Raw genomic sequence first — 17270 nt, forward strand, 5'->3', positions numbered from 1 at the left:
TGCAAAGTGCCAGCTATGAACTTTACTGGATTATTCATCTACTGAAAGACTTTGGAATAGATGAACCAAAGCCAATAATACTGTTTAAAGATAATCAAACTTGCATCGCTATCTGCAAAGGTGAGAGCGCCAAATCCAAGAATAGGACCATCGCTCTCAAATGTAACTATGTGAAAGACCTGCAAGACCAAGGACTGATTGAACTCCAATACTGTCCTACTGAGGAGATGATTGCAGACATATTCACCAAGCCACTCGAGAAGAAGTTTGAGACTCTATGTGAAAGACTGAACTTGCAACAAATCCAAGAATAGGACCATCGCTCGCAAATGTAACTATGTGAAAGACCTGCAAGACCAAGGACTGATTGAACTCCAATACTGTCCTACTGAGGAGATGATTGCAGACATATTCACCAAGCCACTCGAGAAGAAGTTTGAGACTCTATGTGAAAGACTGAACTTGCATGACTTCAGTGTTGTAACTTGAGAAGGGGTGTTGGGTGTTACAAGTCAAAACACTTCAGTATTTACAGGGTAGACCAAGGACTGATTGAACTCCAATACTGTCCTACTGAGGAGATGATTGCAGACATATTCACCAAGCCACTCGAGAAGAAGTTTGAGACTCCATGTGAAAGACTGAACTTGCATGACTTCAGTGTTGTAACTTGAGAAGGGGTGTTGGGTGTTACAAGTCAAAACACTTCAGTATTTACAGGGTTAATGATTTATATCCTGTGTACCTTTTCCCATGTTAGGTTTATAGTAAACTTTTATATTTTAAAACACACCATGGACTCAGTCTCCCAACAGATGTAAATAAACAAAATGCTTATAGTTGGGATCTGAGGTTGTCTGCGGGCAGGTAGACTCATATTTGTTTTTAAAGTGCAAAAGGGGGGAGATCAAACCCCTAATGTCAGATTCCATGCCTGAATTGCCCATTTACCTGGTTTGGGGAAGTTCTACAGCCAGTTGTATCTTTGCTCTTTAGCAGAGCTGAAAACAAGAAGCTGAAGAGAGTATAAATAAAAGCATGGCTCGAAACAACAAACAAACAAGTGGGGTTTTACCACCAATGTAGAAAGTTAGAGATGCAATTCCCTTTGAATGGGATAAGAGGTTGTTTTCTGGCTGGGAGGGTTGGCTGCCTGGGGGGAGTCCGCTGGTTTAAATGCCCTGATATTGATTGACCTACAAGAACCCGTGGGCACTGCATGAAGATCTGAGGTTGTCTGCGGGCAGGTAGACTCATATTTGTTTTTAAAGTGCAAAAGGGGGAGATCAAACCCCTAATGTCAGATTCCATGCCTGAATTGCCCATTTACCTGGTTTTGGGAAGTTCTACAGCCAGTTGTATCTTTGCTCCTTAGCAGAGCCGAAAACAAGAAGCTGAAGAGGGTATGAATAAAAGCATGGCTCGGAACAACAAACAAGTGGGGTTTTACAACCAATGTAGAAAGTTAGAGATGCAATTCCCTTTGAACGGGATAAGAGGTTGTTATCTGCCTGGGAGGGTTGGCTGCCTTCCAACATTGGCATCTCTTATGTTCTTATGTTCTTATGACCTGGACTTCAAACAGAATTGCCTCCTCTCCCTCCCTGAAGATAGATCCAGGTGGGCACCCGTGTTGGTCTGAAGCAGCAGAACAAAATTTAAGTCCAGAGGCACCTTTAAGACCAACAAAGGCGGTATCTCTTCTGGGTGCAAACCTACTCCTTTTTTTTACTAGGGTTAAGGGTGTTCGTGGAGGTACACTTACCGGTATCGTTTGTCATCCACTGGTACGAAGTCCATTAAGAGCATATAGTCGGCCATGGGGTCCATCCCGAAGATCTTCACCTGGAAAGTGGGGAACATGCGCCTGGGAAAGGGGGAGGGAAGAGCACAGAGCAGGAGATGAGCAAAACACCCAGAATCGCAGGGAACTTCAGCACTTGGTGTGTTCAAGGAAGAAACACGAGCCCTCACGTCAAGCTGCCTTCCCCTACACCAGACCCCGGGAGTCCGACAAGGTCCCTATTGTCTACTCAGACTGGCAGCGGCTCTCCAGGACCTTTCCCATCACCTGCTGCCTCGCCCTTTCTCACTGGAGATGCCGGGGATTGAACCGGGGACCTTCTGCACGCCAAGCGGATGCTTTGCTAGTGAGCCAGGGTCCCTCCCCTAAACAGGTCTGCTCAGAGGAAAGTCCCGTGCTATGCAGTTGGGATTACTCTTGGGAAAGTGTTTTGCAGCCTTAATTTCTCGTGTGTGTGTGTGTGGTCCCTATCTCTGTCCCGGGACTTCTGGAAACCAGTCGGGAAACAATCGCTAAAAAGCGGCGCCTCCTTGTCCGCAGGTGTCGGACCGGTTTCCAAACGAAGACCGTCATCCGGACGTGCACTTTACTGGGGCGGGACGAAGACAGGTCCGCTTTCAGAGTCAAGAGGACGCCTATACTCGTGCCGCTGCGATCTCATCTACTCGGACGTCCCTGTGCCACCGTCTCCCTGGATCGCTGCCTCACCCCCGGAGCCCGTTCCCACCAAGGCGATCCTAACGCTAAACGAACCCCGCAGAGAAGCGGCCGGATAGTTTCGACCCAAACTGAAAATATACCGTTTGGAGTTTCAGTCGCCCCAACTAGCACCTTCACACGACGTCAATGGCGCTGATTTCAAGGACCTGGGAGATGTCTGGGAATTGGGCTCCTCCACTGAGGGAGGGGTCGGGTCAGGGTGATGTCTGGAGGGAGCCGGAGCGCTTTGCAGATTTGCCCAGAAAAGCGACTAGGCTTGGGCCCCGTTTATACTGACACGCATAGAATCATAGAGTTGGAAGGGACCTCCAGGGTCATCTAGTCCAACCCCCTGCACAAGGCAGGAAATTCACAACTACCTCCCTCTCGAATCCTATACATGCTTCCTTGGGAGTAAGGCCTAGGGGTAAGCCACATTGAATTCAGCAGGCCTCACTCCTAGACTTTTTGTTGGGATTCTTTTTAAGTCAGTCAGCAGAGTATTAAGAGACTGAGTCCATGGTGTGTATTAAAATATAAAAGTTTACTATAAAGCTAACATGGGGAAAAGGTACACAGGATATAAAATAACAAAGAGCTTGTATGTCTACATCCTTGCAGCTAAAAGGTAAAACGGGAAGAAGCCGGAATGGCGTCTCCTTCTCTAGTCAGAACAAAAGAACGGAAGAGAAACCATAAAATGATAAATACTTGGCACCTTGGTTTCCAATCAGAGTAGCAAACTAGCTCCAAAGTTCCCGGGCATCCTATTGTCTAAACAGATTGGTTACAAACATGTGACTTAACAAACATCATTAACCCTGAAAATACTGAAGTGTTTTAACTTGTAACACCCAACACTTTTGCCCAGGCCGCCCCCTCCCCATGGCCAAGACCACCCCTGGCTGCAGCCAGACTCCCGGGGCATCACATTGTCTGCTGGGAGTGGCTCTGTATTCTCAGACAGAGACGTCTATTGACTTCATTTATACCTCCCCTTTCTCCCCAGTGGGGACCCTAAGGCAGTTTACAGAAGACGTGTTGGGTATTACAAGTTCAAAACACTCAGTATATCTGGGGTTAAATGTTTGTTTATGTTACTCAAAGGAAGTCACATGTTTCTCATGTCACCAATGTTCTTTAGATGTAGGCAGCCCGGAAATATTCTCCCTGATCTTGGGATTTGATTGGGACTAAAGTGTCAAGGTGTATTACCATTTTATGGCTTCTCTTCCCGTCTTTGTTTGGTGTTCTGAAGAAGAAGAAGAGCAGCCATAATCTCTCTTCTAGTTTTTTCTTTGTAGTGTAAGGATGTAGCTGACTATGCTGTTTTATTATTTTCATCCCTTGCTAGAATTTAGTAAAAACTTTATATTTTAATCACACATGGGCTCTCAGTCTGAATTATTTTACTCAGGCTCTGCTGGGCTATATTACTTCTGCTAAATACCATTTTTTCAATATCTCACTATCACCTAACAAGACGCCTCCCTTTTCTCCTCCCGGGACTTGTTCTCTGAGTACCGGGACAGCTTCGAGATGGATAAGCAGCCTTGCAGGGCAGATCTTTGGAAGTCACTTCCAGGTATGTAGGGGGTGGCGAGCTTCTTTTTGGCGGGCCTGACACGCAAGAACCTAGCAGGGGCTTTCAGTAGCGGGGAGTTAAAGGGTGTGCAGCGCTGAGATCAGAAAAACTAAACAATCCACTTTCAATGCACTTTCGAACTGCATTATGCCAGTTAACATAAGAACATAAGAGATGCCAATGTTGGATCAGGCCAAAGGCCCATCCAGTCCAACACTCTGTGTCACACAGTGGCCAGAAATACCAGGTGCCATCAGGAGGTCCACCAGTGGGGCCAGGACATTAGAAGCCCTCCCACTGTTGACCCCCCCCCCCAAGCACCAAGATGACAGAGCATCACTTGCCCCAGAGTCCCTATCTATACACAGTACACTCCAGTTGGAATGTGCATTGAAAGTGGATTGAAAGTGGATTATTTAGCCCAGGAGAACGAGGTGGCAGAGACCTGTGGCGGGGCAGAGTGGAGCGCATCGCTTTAGCCACAGGTGAGTGGTTGGGGGGAGGACATCTAGAGGAACACCTGCCTCTCGAGCTCTCTGCAGAGACAGGGCACCGCAAAGAAGGCAGTGTGGGGGTCCAAGATGTGTTCGTTTCCTGCTCCCATCAATAGCTTCATGCCCTCCAAACTGGCTTCGTCTGCGTTCTGAAGCGGTGCAGCCCCTTTTACAGCGCATCGCCCTTGTAAGTGTGAACCGAGCCTAAGTGACCGGAAAGCGTGTGGGGCTGCTAGTAAAAATCTCAACAGCTGTTTTTGGGTTTGGGTTTAGGACGCTGGTAACTGATGCTTTGTCTGAGATCACACACACACACACACTGAATAATCCACTTCCGATGCACTTTCCATGCACTTTCCAGCTGGATTTTGCTGTGTGAACTGGCAAAATCCACTTAGGAAGCGCATTGAAAGTGGATTATTTTAGCTTCTGTGACCGCAGCCAGAGAGACTCCAGTTCCACCGACTGCGATAGGAGGCCGGCTGTGCGGCTCTTCCGCTTTAAGGGTTTAAGAGAGAGAGAGAAAAACAGGACCCGAGTTCTTGTCGAGGCGGCGAATTAAGGCGGCCATGCGAAGCATCCAGTCCCTACTTGGGAGTAAATCCCAAACGGAACCGGTGAGCTTTACTTCACGCCGACGCAGGCAAGCCAGTTGCGCCGTAAATCTTCTGATTTAAACCGGTTTCATCCCCCCTGAGATAAATTGGCTTAAAGCCAAGCCTCGCTAGTCCGTCCGGGCGGTGTCTCGGGCTTGCGAGGGTCAGTTGGTTCCAAAAGTAGGGCCGGCTGGTGGCACTAGAGACGCGGCAGAAATGGATGGCAGAACGCAGAAAATGGGACTGAGTTGTATCCTGTGACAAAATTATGCAGAAAGAAGCCTGGAGGTGAAGAGTTGGGGGCCGCAGACTACACCACCCTGCTGGGGCTGCACACTCTCTGTGGCTCTAAGTAGGTGCCTACTGTTTTTATTTTGATTTCTTTTTTGCATCCTTTCATGCGTCATCTTACTTCTGGTATGCTTCGCCGCTGTTTTTGAATCTCTGGCTGGTTCCAGATCTTTACAAGTCAAATCCGAAGGCCTCGTGCGTTTGGGATGTCCCATCCTGCTGATGGTATCGATTGATTCTGGGTCGCCCACCTGGAGCTCCAGCGAGAAAGGCGGCCTCGGAGACTAGTAAATAAGGCGGGTAGAGGGGCCTGTGCCACTCCTCGGGGACGCTGAAAACCAGGCAGTCACACGCACTAAATAGGCCCCTTTCAATCGGCGGGAATTGGCAAAAGCCAGTTAGAGAGTGCATTGGGAGGGGATTGCTTCGTGTGTGTGTGTGTGTGTGTGTGTGTGTGACGGCAGCCGGTATCCAGTTGTTGTTTTTAGCTTCCTGCAAGGGGGACAAAACCGTGCTCGGTTGCGGGGGGGGATGTTTTCTGCACAAGAAAACATTCCAACGTGATCCCTCCCACTTCAGTAAAAAAATAAATAAATAAAATGCTGGCCGTTCTACCCCCGCAGGACTCGAACACCTTTAGCCAGTAGCGTTTGCAGACCGGGCCCGGGACAGCTCGCTGATGCAGCCGACCGATGGCCCTGAAATCGCAGCAGAGTTAAGGGGTTTCGTTTCTGGAGAACCGGCCACGAGGGTAGAAACTGGTGATGAAAGTCCTGATCGTGCCTGTGCGCGATTATTGGGAGGGGGGGTGAGCCGTGGGACGTTCTCCGATCAGTGGGATCGGGACAGAATCGGGAGAGGGGCGGGTGGAGCCGGGGAACGGCGGATTTACACGGCCTTGGCGCGACGGAGCCCCCTCGGCTTGAGCTCCCACTGGCATGAGGATGGCGCTGCGCAGCTGCTTAAATTAACTCCGCGTGTTCTGGGCTAGGGCGGTGCAAAGCCCTTGGGGCCGCCTCCTTCACCTCAGTTGGGGGGGGGGGAATAACTTTCTTTTGCTGATCCGTTTCTGGGAATGGCTCGGAGCTAAGTGACCCCGTCACAATACAGCGCACACACCCCGCAATCCACCTAAAGGTGGGGGGGGGCAGTTTGGAGCTCGGGGAAGCTGGCAAGAAAAGACCTTGAAAACCCCGGCCTGAGACGCCTTTGCTGGGTTGACCCCGCCGCCTTCCGCCGCGGCAGGACCAAGAGCTGCAAGCGCGGCGCACAAACGACCACAAAAACGCTTCCTTACATGCGTCGAATTAGCCTGTCAAGAAGGGCTCGACCCACCCTTCCTCCGTGCCTCGCTAGCTTTCACGTGGGGGAGCTGTCGGAACAGCGGGACAGAGGCGGCGATCACACACGCCAAATAATCCACGTTTAATCCACTTTCAGTGCACGTTCCAACTGTGTGAACTGGCGAAATCCAATTTGAAAGTGCATTGAAAGTGGATAATTTGGTGTGTGTGTGTGACCGCAGCCTGGGAGTCAGCAGTGGCCCACCGGATTTTGCTTCCCATTCGTTTCTCTAATTGTCTCTCTCCCCACCCCCCCTCAAAATAAGAGGTCGGCTTCCCAGACAGCCCGGATGGTGGCTCGCACACCCCATTCAGGACTGCGGACCAGACTTCTGGATTGCTGCGTCTCACCGCAAGGATGCTCCGACTGTTTCTACACCATTTAACCGTGTCATACCTAAATGCTTATGCTTTATTTCAACTCTAATTTCTGCTGGTTTTCAGGTTCCTGCCCTCCAAACCCTATTGCACTGTTCATCGTCTTTTGACTGACAGGACGTAATCCGCCTTGAGTCGCTGCGAGAAAGGCGGATTATGAATAACAAAGAAATAAATTCAGGTGGGGTAGCCGTGTTGGTCTGAAGCGGCAGAACAAAGTTGAGTCCGGTGGCACCTTTAAGACCAACCAAAGTTTTATTCAAGGTGTGAGCTTTTGTTGGGTATTACAAGTTGAAAACACTCCGTATATCTGGGGTTAAATGTTTGTTTATTTTACTCACAGGAAGTCACATGTTTCTCATGTAACCAATGTTCTTTAGATGTAGGAAGCCCGGGAATTCTGTCCCTGATCTAGGAATTTGATTGGGACTAAAGTGTCAAGGTGCATTACCATTTTATGGCTTCTCTTCCCATCTTTGTTTTGTGTTCTGAAGAACTAGAAGAGCAGCCATAATCTCTCTTCTAGTTTTGTCTTTGTAAAGGATGTAGCCGATTATGCTCTGTGTTATTACCCTTCCCTTGCTAGAATTTAGTAAAAACGTTATATTTTAATCACACATGGACCTTCAGTCTGAATTATTTTACTCTGGCACTGCTGGACTATATTATCTCTGCTAAATACCAATTTTTCAATATCTCACTATCACCCAACAGCCTTCGTGTACAAGCAACACTGCTTCAGATACAGAGAACAGGATCTCTTCAACCATTACACTGCTGTCATTTCATGGCACGCACAAGGTTAAAAGATGAGCTGTGTATTTGACCACTAGTGGTGTTCTGTTATTCTCTCTTCTGGGCCTCTGTATGTAATGGTTGAAGAGATTCTATTCTCTGTATCTGAGGAAACCTGCGTGCACAGTAAAGCTTATACCTTGAATGTATTTTTTTGTTGTTGGTCTTGAAGGTGGCACTGGACACAAACTTCATAACGAAAAAACGCAGCACTAGAGTAAGCCTCGCTGCTGTCAAGGCTGGGAATCCTAAACGGAACCACGCCATTCTAAATCCATTGCAGCTTAGAAAGGCGTGACTCATTTTAGGATGGCGCGGTGCGTGCCTTGGCAAAGCCGACGGCACCATTTGCCTTTCGAGGAGAGTCCCTCCTCCAGCTTCACTGGCTGCTAATCGAATCTCCTCCCACATCCCCGATTCACAACAGTTCCTTTAAACACGCCGCGGGGCCCGATGGAGGTTTCCTTGGAAGTAGGTCTCAGTGAATCCCCCTCGGGACTCTCTTCCAGTTCAGTGCCATCGGTGTGGATCTGACACCCAGAGAAATGCCTTCGATGGAACTTCGATGCAGACGCGTCCGCTTACCCGAGTCGCGGGCCGTCCAGAGGGAGAGAGAGAGAGGAGGGGTCCCATGGCCACGGGTGCTCCGCGGCCTGCTCTAGAGACAGGTCCCCCTTACTAACCTCCGTTCCAGGCGACTGGACTTGGTTAAATCTCTCCCCAAGGTCACCTCTTCCAGGACGGGAGGGGGGAAGAAGGGGACGTCCAGACTGCATGGCTGGAGTGAATGCCTCGATACACCGGAAGGCATTTCCTTGGAGTCCTGATCCTAAAACAGCCGGGGAGCCATCCAGGGAAACGCAGAATCATTGCAGAAAGCAAGGCAGCAGCCTTCGGTAGGAAGCGCGCGAGTCCCAGTGACTTCTTAAAAGAAAGCACCATCAGCGTTATAACCAGTGTTCCCTCTAAGCTGAGTTAGTGTGAGCTAGCTCCCAGTTTTTTTAGCCTCCAGCTCACACATTTTTGTCTTAGCTCAGGAAGGATGGCTCCAGGGCAAACGAATGTATGCAGCGGCCAAATCGCTCGCTCGCAGCTTTAATGGCCAGTAGCTCACAAAGTAGAATTTTTGCTCACAAGACTCCACCGCTTAGAGGGAGCATTGGTTATAACTGGGGGAGCGAAATTTCCACTGCCGTCGTCCGGCTTTGCTTCCAGATGAAGCGTTCAGCATCGAAGCTGTTGGAAGAGAAGGAGGCAAGTTTGCCGACTTGGGAGTGAAGCCTTCTTTCCCAACCCCCTACACACACGGCTGGGCAAGAGACCCCGTTTCCTCCTGACGGCTCGGATATTAGGAATATTAAAAGAAAAAAAACCCAGGTGAGCCCAAGGAGGGAATTTAAGGACCCCCCCCCCCCCTGTAGCCACTGCGGGTTCCTTCCGAGCATCGGCGGGCTGCGAGGGCTCCGAACCAAACTCTGCTCGTGTGACAAAGAGGCTGTTCTGACGTTGTTTCCAGACGGACTGGTCCAAAATCAAAATACAGGAAAAAATCCCCACAACGCTTTTTATTAGGGCCAGCCCGAGCGACACAAAATGTCACGCAAACTGTCGAGTTTTCCAGAACTCCTCTCCAGGCTGGATGTTACGAAATGGTTATTTTCAAAAAGTGGGGCAAGAAAAAAAGACGTTTCGGGCCATGGTTTCAAAGGCCTTTTCTCGCCAGCATCCCTGTAATCGATGAGGGCCTGCAAGCAGATGATACGATAGGGGGGATGAATTGCGTGGGTGGTGGGTGTCCCTTCGCTCCTGGCTCGGGGCCTTTTCCTTGATTTCCGAGGTGAGCGTTTTCCCAAAGCCTACCTGCAGCTGTCCTGTTGTCCCATGACCTGCAGCTGCGCCTCGGGTGGGTTGGCATAAGGCCGGTTCTCCGAGGGAAGGGAGAGCAGCTCTTCTCTCCACCCACCCACCCCTCCAGCCAGACCCTTGCGGAGAGCAGGAACTTGGAAAGCGCCCCGGGCTGCGGCGGGCGAAGGCGAGCTGTGCCTGGCTGGAGCAGACAGCTGTTCCTGCCCGGCTGTCTCATGAAGGCTGAAGGCCCCTCGCGCGGAGCCGCAGGGAGAGCGCGCCCTCGGCGTGTGCCCGCGCCCCTCCGCCTTGCGAAGTCCAACCGTCTCCAAAATGCGAACTTTATAGGAGCCCAAATAGGCAACTCTCTCCACCTAACTTGTTTCTTCTACTGTGGCACTCCAATAGTCCTTAAAGGAAAGGAAAGCGCGCACGCTCACAAAGAATCTATTCCGGACCAAGAGCGCAGCCGTTGTCATTTCCGCCGATGGACGTTTAAGTCTCTTTGGATCTTACCAACCTCCTACTCTCCTTTTGTTTACGCTTCATGGAGGAGACCCCCCCCCCAACATTTTATTGGAGAAAGTCCCAAAGTTTGCTTTAAAAAAAAAGGATAGGTAGAGAACCTCGTCGACAGCCGCAAAGCAAGGCAGGATGTATGGTTCAAATAAATTAAATGGAGCCCCTGAGGAACGTTCCCGGATGTTTTCACCAGGGACTAGAAACCTGCTTTTTGATTTTCCCTAAAAATTCACACTCTCCGCTATATTACAGGCTTCTTTCTTTTTCAGTTCGGGAAACACAAGCGCGGAAACCACAAGAAATCGTATCTTTGTTAATTGTTTTCTCATTTTAGCTCTCACCCCCCCCAAACGGTTTTTCTCCCTACTCTTTCAAAGAGACGCGCTGGCAGGAGTCCAGGCGCCCCGCTCATCCCTGTTCAAAGATCTCTCGCGCAGACCCCAAGCAACCTTCCGTGAAAACAGGAATCCTTACTCCCGAGTAAAATTTCTCTGTGCTCCCAGAAGAGCTATTGGGATTTAATGTTCAGTTTTAGATGTAGCAGATTTTACCTGTCTAAAGACTTGACGCCAGAAAGTCTTTTCTTTAAACCCCAATTCCCACCGTCCCCCTAATCACCGATGTTGTATAAGTGATTTGTTAATAATCAAATGTGCTTAAATTTGTTTTTCAGAATTTATAGCCCACTGTTTCTCCCAGAAAGACATCTGGGGTCGCTATGCGATTCCACCCATAATACAGGACCCAGAGTCCGATTTGATTTCACCGCCTCCCCTCGTCTTAAAACAAACTTGACCCGAAACCCTTCCACGGCTCCACGTGTTAATCAAGTTAAATTGGGATAGGGGGGCTAAACAAAAACAGAGCTTCTAATCGACCCCCCCTTCCTCTTTCTTCCTTTCCTTTCCTTTCCTTTCCTTTCCTTTCCTTTCCTTTCCTTTCCTTTCCTTTCCTTTCCTTTCCTTTCCTCTTTTTGGTAGAAACGCTAACAAAGAGGGAGGAAGAATCTCCCTCCGTCCGAATTAAATCCGGAATTATTATTATTATTTTGGTCCCATGCCTAGGTGCTTGGACTTCTCTGCCCCCCCCCCGTAACTAGCAAACCCTGCCAGACTCCAGAGCAGAAACAGTGGCGAGCTGCGTGTATCTGATCTGTCCAAGCAGGCCAAAACGTCACCCTCGATCTGTGCGTTCCTGCGGCACCAAAAGGATCTTGTTCGGCTTTGCTGCCGCAGAGCAGCCCGCCCGCTCCGTCCACCCGCCCTTCCTGGCATACGCAGCCTTTGTTTTCTTGCCCTCCCCTCCGGCTCCAGAAGGCAGGCGGCTGCTCTCTGCTCTCACGCCGACGGCTGCCTCTCTCGGCTCGCCTCTCGGAGGCCGGGAAAGGCTTCTTTCGACCCCCACCCCACTCCTCAGCTTTTGGGGCTGCCCTGCCATCTTCCGCCCCCCTTGCCTCGACAGTTAACCCCCGTTTAGTACGGCAGGGACATCTGGGCTGCTGGAGATCAGAGTATCAGAAGGAAAACTCTCCTCTTGCGCCGAGTGGCTTCGGAGGGCAACCGGAGGCCTCCAGTACCGGGCAGTTTCATTGACCCTGGCGGCTGCGAGATTATGGCGACGCTCTCTCGGGTACAGTTTGGTGGGACTGGGCCCAGTTTTATCCCCCTCCCGCCTCCCCCCATCATGAGCGGGGAAAGATTCGCTCCCGAGAGGACTCGCTGGGCAGGCCAGAATGAAGGCCACGATCCTGTGCAGGCTCTCTTGGCGAGCGGTTCTACCACCCTTGAAATCCTCCTGTCCACCCCTGGGGTTCCGCCGGGAGAGAGGAGAAGCCCGATCCCCCGCCTCCGAAGTAGGCCTCAGCGTTTTCAAAACTTTACTCTGCCATTCGACACCCACCGGTTTGGGACCACAGCGAGGCTCGCTTTTGAGCAAAGGCTGGTAAATTGCGAGGCGACGGTGCGAGCCTCTGCGGGGCCGTTCCAGACCCAGGGAGTCACTCCGTACAGGGATGCACGGCGGCAGGACTGCCCGTGGAAACCAAGGGGGACTTCTAAAATGGTGCATTTATGGTTGCATCGTGTGCCCTGCCTGCCCCCCCCCCCCCTCTGTGTCTGCCTCAACACACACACACACACACACACACACACACACACACACACACATATTAAAAAATCCTGCGTGCAGAGGTATGTCAAGAAGAGGGGGTGGAATGGAATGGAATTAGGTCCCCGTTTGCGAATCCCCACTCACTGAAAAGCCAGCTGTACGCAAACAAGGACCTTACGGCTCTACCGTCAATATTTGCTGAAGACCGTCCGGGATAAACTGCGTCGAAAATACCGGCAGATCCCTCCTTGGGTTCTCTTATAAACGAGGGAGAGGGGAGTTATTTTCCAAGGATCAGATCCAGAGCGGCGCACGTGGAGAATTTAGAGCCTAAGAATTTGCAGTGCCCAATCCTGGGAAACCACACCGAGGGGTCATTTTAGCCCTGTTCTCTGCCCGCGATCCACCAGAGATCTAGGCGTCCAGGAGACCCTACACACACACACACACACACACACACACACACACACACACACACACACACACCAGTGTTCCCTCTAAGCTGAGTTAGTGTGAGCTAGCTCACGGTTTTTTAGCCTCCAGCTCACACTTTTTTCGTCTCAGTTTAGGAAGGATGGTTCCAGAGCAAACTAATTTATGCAGTAGCCAAATCGCTGGCTCACGACTTTAATGCCAGGAGCTCACAAGGGTGAATTTTTGCTCACGAGACTCCACAGCTTAGAGGGAGCATGAGATACACTGCTTTTATATAAACTTAGGTTTCGTCCTTCTTCCCAAGTACAGCATTGCAACCGAAAAAAGCAAAAATAGAAAACAATTCAGCTCGAGGGAGTCGTGGGTCGTCTTGTGAATAGCAGGGAAATTCCTGCCGTGGATTGATAGCAACATGTCATCTCCCTCGGTTAAAAATAAATACATTCCTGGGCAACATTTGCACCGGGACCAATCGCAAATCGTCCTTTCTTACGGAAATATTTAAAAGGGCTCCTCCTGGACCACACAGCAGATACAAAACACACACCTTTTTTAAAAGAAAAAGAAAAATACATTTCATAACGAGCTGCGTCCAGTTCTAAATTTAAAAAAAAAATATGAGCAAGGAGGCCGAGAGAATTTATTATCCTGGGTCCTCTTCCTTCCGCTTATTAACTGGAAGAGGTGAGACTGCCGCTTCCCACTTCAAGATAAAAATTTTTACGAGGCTGTGCTGCCTGTCCGCCTTGACCTTCTCCCCTTCGGAGCCGTGTAAACACCCGCCCTCGGAAGGCGCTCTCGGCGTGATTCCCCGCCCCACAAGCCCCAAAACCCACCCGCCCAGACCACGACGAAACGCAGAACTTGTCCTTACAGAAACACCCAGAGCATACTTGTGTGATGTTTGGAAAACAGGGGTGGGTGGGGGGGAGGAGAAATCTCTCTATTCTTCGAACACAGGCCTATAAACGTGTCCTGCTTTCCCCTGAAGGGGATTTGATTTCATTCCTTAAGGGGGGGGGATAAATATATATTTTTACAAGGATCCCATTAAAGGGCCGTTGGCAACAGAAGTCCCAATGAATCGCGGGAAGGCAGGAAAACACCAACCCGTCCCTAAAGCCACGTTTCACCAGAGCGCCGGGAAGACGCCGAGCCGAGTCCGTGTCCTGGCGGCCTGGGGAAAGGGTGTCTGATACAAGGATATTGCGGCAATGGAGGCCAGACAGGGCGATCAACAACGCAGCCTGGTGGGATTTTAAGACACCCCCCCTCGCTCTCAGCCTCCAGGTATTTCCTCAATGGGGGGGGGGGAACCCTTTACAGACCAAACCACCAAAGTTAGAAAGCAATACAGGAGGACGAGTCACCGGATCCGAGGAATGTTGACTTAGAAATAAGTCCCCACAAGTTCCATAGGAACTTCCTCGCCGTGCAAATGGAAACGGCAAAGACCACGTGAAAGCCCTTTTTGTGTGTGTGTGTGGGGGTGTCCGGGTGGAGTCTTTTATTGCATTCATGAGACCACTGACGCCCCCCGGCTAAATGACATTGGGGGGGGGGGGACGACACGCGCTCCGGGAAGGAGTGATTTATACCTCGTGACACGAAGCGCAAACCGGTTTGGGGACTGGATCGTGGGACTGACGCTTGAAGGGGAAGCAGGTCGCCGCGACAATGGGACGGAGGATTTTTTTAAAAAAGAAAATGCAAATCGAGTCTACGGGAAGCAGCGAGAGGACACGAGCACTTCTTCGGAAGGGCGAGCGTTTAGACACACACACTCCCCACCAACTCCAACTGGTATCCAGGCGTTATTTATCGCCGCCGCCGCCCTGTTCCCAACAATAACTCACACCTAGTTTGAACCTGAAGGCCTTTCCTCGGTTTCCCGTCAGAATTTCGAGGAAATCTCTCGCATTCCAACCAACCTAAATCTACTGTATTCGACGCGCTCAAAAGTAACCAAGTTGGGACTTCTGAGAAACAAGCGTGGCAACATTTGCGGAGGGGGCGGGCAGGCAGCGGATTACACCCCATGGATCAAAGGGGATCCCTGGATCAAAGGCGAAGCCGATACGCCTTCTTTTTAAAGCGTCGATTGAGACGTGTCTGTATCAATGAATTATTAACTGCATCGTGAATGAAGTCTGTGCGGGAAGGAAAACAGGAGAGGGCAGGAGGAGAAACCCTTGGCGGCAGTGGACGGATGAATGAATAACTCCCGGGACACAGACGTCTCGGATTTTATTCAACCCCAACGCCGGGCAAAAAGGGACCCGGGGCCAACGCTCCCTCTAAGCTATGGAGTCTTGTGAGCAAAAATGTCCCTTTCTGAGCTACTGGTATTAAAGTTGTGAGTGAGTGATTTGGCTGCTGCATCAATGAGTTTGCTCTGGAGCCACCTCTTCCTGAGGGAACACCAAAATCTGCGAGCTGGAGGCTAAGAAACTTTGAGCTGGCTCACACTATTTCAGCTTAGAGGGAACACTGCCCCAGGGCGACGGGGAAGTTCAAGGCGTCCCACAGCCCGGACTCCGACCCTTATGCGTCGCCAGGGGATCTGTGCATCGGGGCTTGACCTCTCGAGAAAGCTGAACTTGCAAACAATGCTCCCTCCAAGCTGTGGAGCCCTGTGTGCAAAAATTCAACTTTCTGAGCTACTAGCATGAAAGTTGTGAGCGGGCGGTTTGGCTGCTGCATCAGTTAGTTTGCTCTGGAGCCCTCCTTCCCGAGCTAAGACAAAAATGGGTGAGCTGGAGGCTAAAAAACTGTGAGCTGGCTCACACTAACGAAACTTAGCGGGAACACCGCTTCCAAAAACGACGTGTTAACCCTGCGATGTCCGCGGGACTCCTGTCGAGGCAAAGGGAGCCGTAGCCTCAAATCGAAAGCAACTCCGAAGCGGGGACCGAAAGGGAGCGAGAAGCCGGGCTGTTTTCTTAACCCCCCGCGACCCCCTCTGGCTGGGGAGGAAGCGCCGCCGGGACCCAGCGGGCAGGAGGCCAAGGCAAATCCCGCGAAAGAGCGACAAGACTGGGTTTTCCACGCGCATAAGGCAAGCGGGGTCCCGCCGGCCGACGCGACCGAGGAGCTGAAAGTCTCTCGGCTTTCCGGGACAGAGCGGAGCGCCTGCGGGAATCCTTCGCCCCGAAACCAGTGGAGGGGCTCGCAAGCGCAGTTCTCTCCCAGCCGAAAGCCCTTGGAAAGCGCCGGGTTTAGACGGGGGGATCGCTCGGTTCGCTGCCCGGGAAAGAGGCGCCTCTATCGGAAGGACACTGATTCTGGTCCCGGCCACACGGCGAATTTGCCGCGGGAGAGGTTTAGTCTGCTGCAGCAAACAGGACGGGAACGAGTCAACTCGGCTATGGCGGCCCTGGGAAGACTCAAGACTTCTTTCCAGCAGAAGGTCGCGGGGACCAGGCGCCCCCCGAAGCCCCCCAGGACGGTTTCTGAGCAGGTTTCCCAAAGCTTGTGCGTTTCAGTGGTCTTCCGGCCCTGGGATACCGCTGCGGCGGAGGAGCGCGCCGTCCCGGGGCCACCGCAGGCCTGTCGGTGTGGGGCAGGAGCAGGGCCGTGGGAAAGGCATTTCCCCCCGCCGGGGGTGCGCGCCGCTGCATGAGACTTGAGCCAGGTTCTGAGCAGAGCTGCTTAGGGTGGCGCTGGGACTAGAGCGGGCCGCCCCTCCAGAAAGGTTTCCTTCCGCTGACAGGTCTTGCACACACACACACACACACTCCCCAGCCTAAGGACGGAAGAGCTGCCCCCTAATTTCCCTCGGCACCCCCAGCAGAGAGCAACCCGGACAAGGAGCGCCGCCTCGGGGGCTTGTTTCCGAGGAAGCCCACTGGCCTGTCCCTCCTGAGCCTCCCGGTCCTCCCCTGGAGTTCTGGCCTGGGGAGGGGGGGACAAAAGCTCTCGGCGTCCCCTCTCCACCCGGGGCCTCATTTCGCAAACCTAACCCTCCCCTTTAGTCAGTCTCTTTCCTAGACCGGGAAGTCCCCGGACCCCGGGAAGGGGGAAGCCACTGACCTGCCGGCCTTGGTGACGATCATCTCGGTGCCCAGCTGGTTGAACTCGTCCCAGAGCGCCTTCATCTCCAGCTGGACGCTGACGTTGGCCACCTTGGGGTTCTTCTTGATGGGCGCCTTGGAAGCTGAGGATGGAGCCTGCTGGGGAGGTGGGCCAGGATGGTGCTGCTGCTGGGCAGCGGCGCAGGGCTCGTAGTGGTGGGACCCAGAGCGCCTTCATCTCCAGCTGGACGCTGACGTTGGCCACCTTGGGGTTCTTCTTGATGGGCGCCTTGGAAGCTGAGGATGGAGCCTGCTGGGGAGGCGGGCCAGGATGGTGCTGCTGCTGGGCAGCGGCGCAGGG

General features: G+C 51.8%; 1 protein-coding gene across 1 annotated transcript in view; it reads right to left on the bottom strand.

The window, feature by feature from the left end:
• Positions 1-17270, bottom strand: part of TBX1 (T-box 1) — a gene marked incomplete at its 5' end in the record, with an annotated part of 59987 nt that overhangs the window by 39252 nt on the left and 3465 nt on the right. The window contains 3 exons of the mRNA XM_015410113.1: positions 1766-1867; positions 16929-17065; positions 17133-17206. Coding sequence (XP_015265599.1) covers positions 1766-1867; positions 16929-17065; positions 17133-17206 — 313 coding nt within the window. The remainder of the gene's footprint in view (positions 1-1765; positions 1868-16928; positions 17066-17132; positions 17207-17270) is intronic.

The sequence above is a fragment of the Gekko japonicus genome, unplaced genomic scaffold (assembly GCF_001447785.1).
Source record: "Gekko japonicus isolate JY-2015 unplaced genomic scaffold, Gekko_japonicus_V1.1 scaffold490, whole genome shotgun sequence".
Lineage (NCBI taxonomy): Eukaryota > Metazoa > Chordata > Lepidosauria > Squamata > Gekkonidae > Gekko > Gekko japonicus.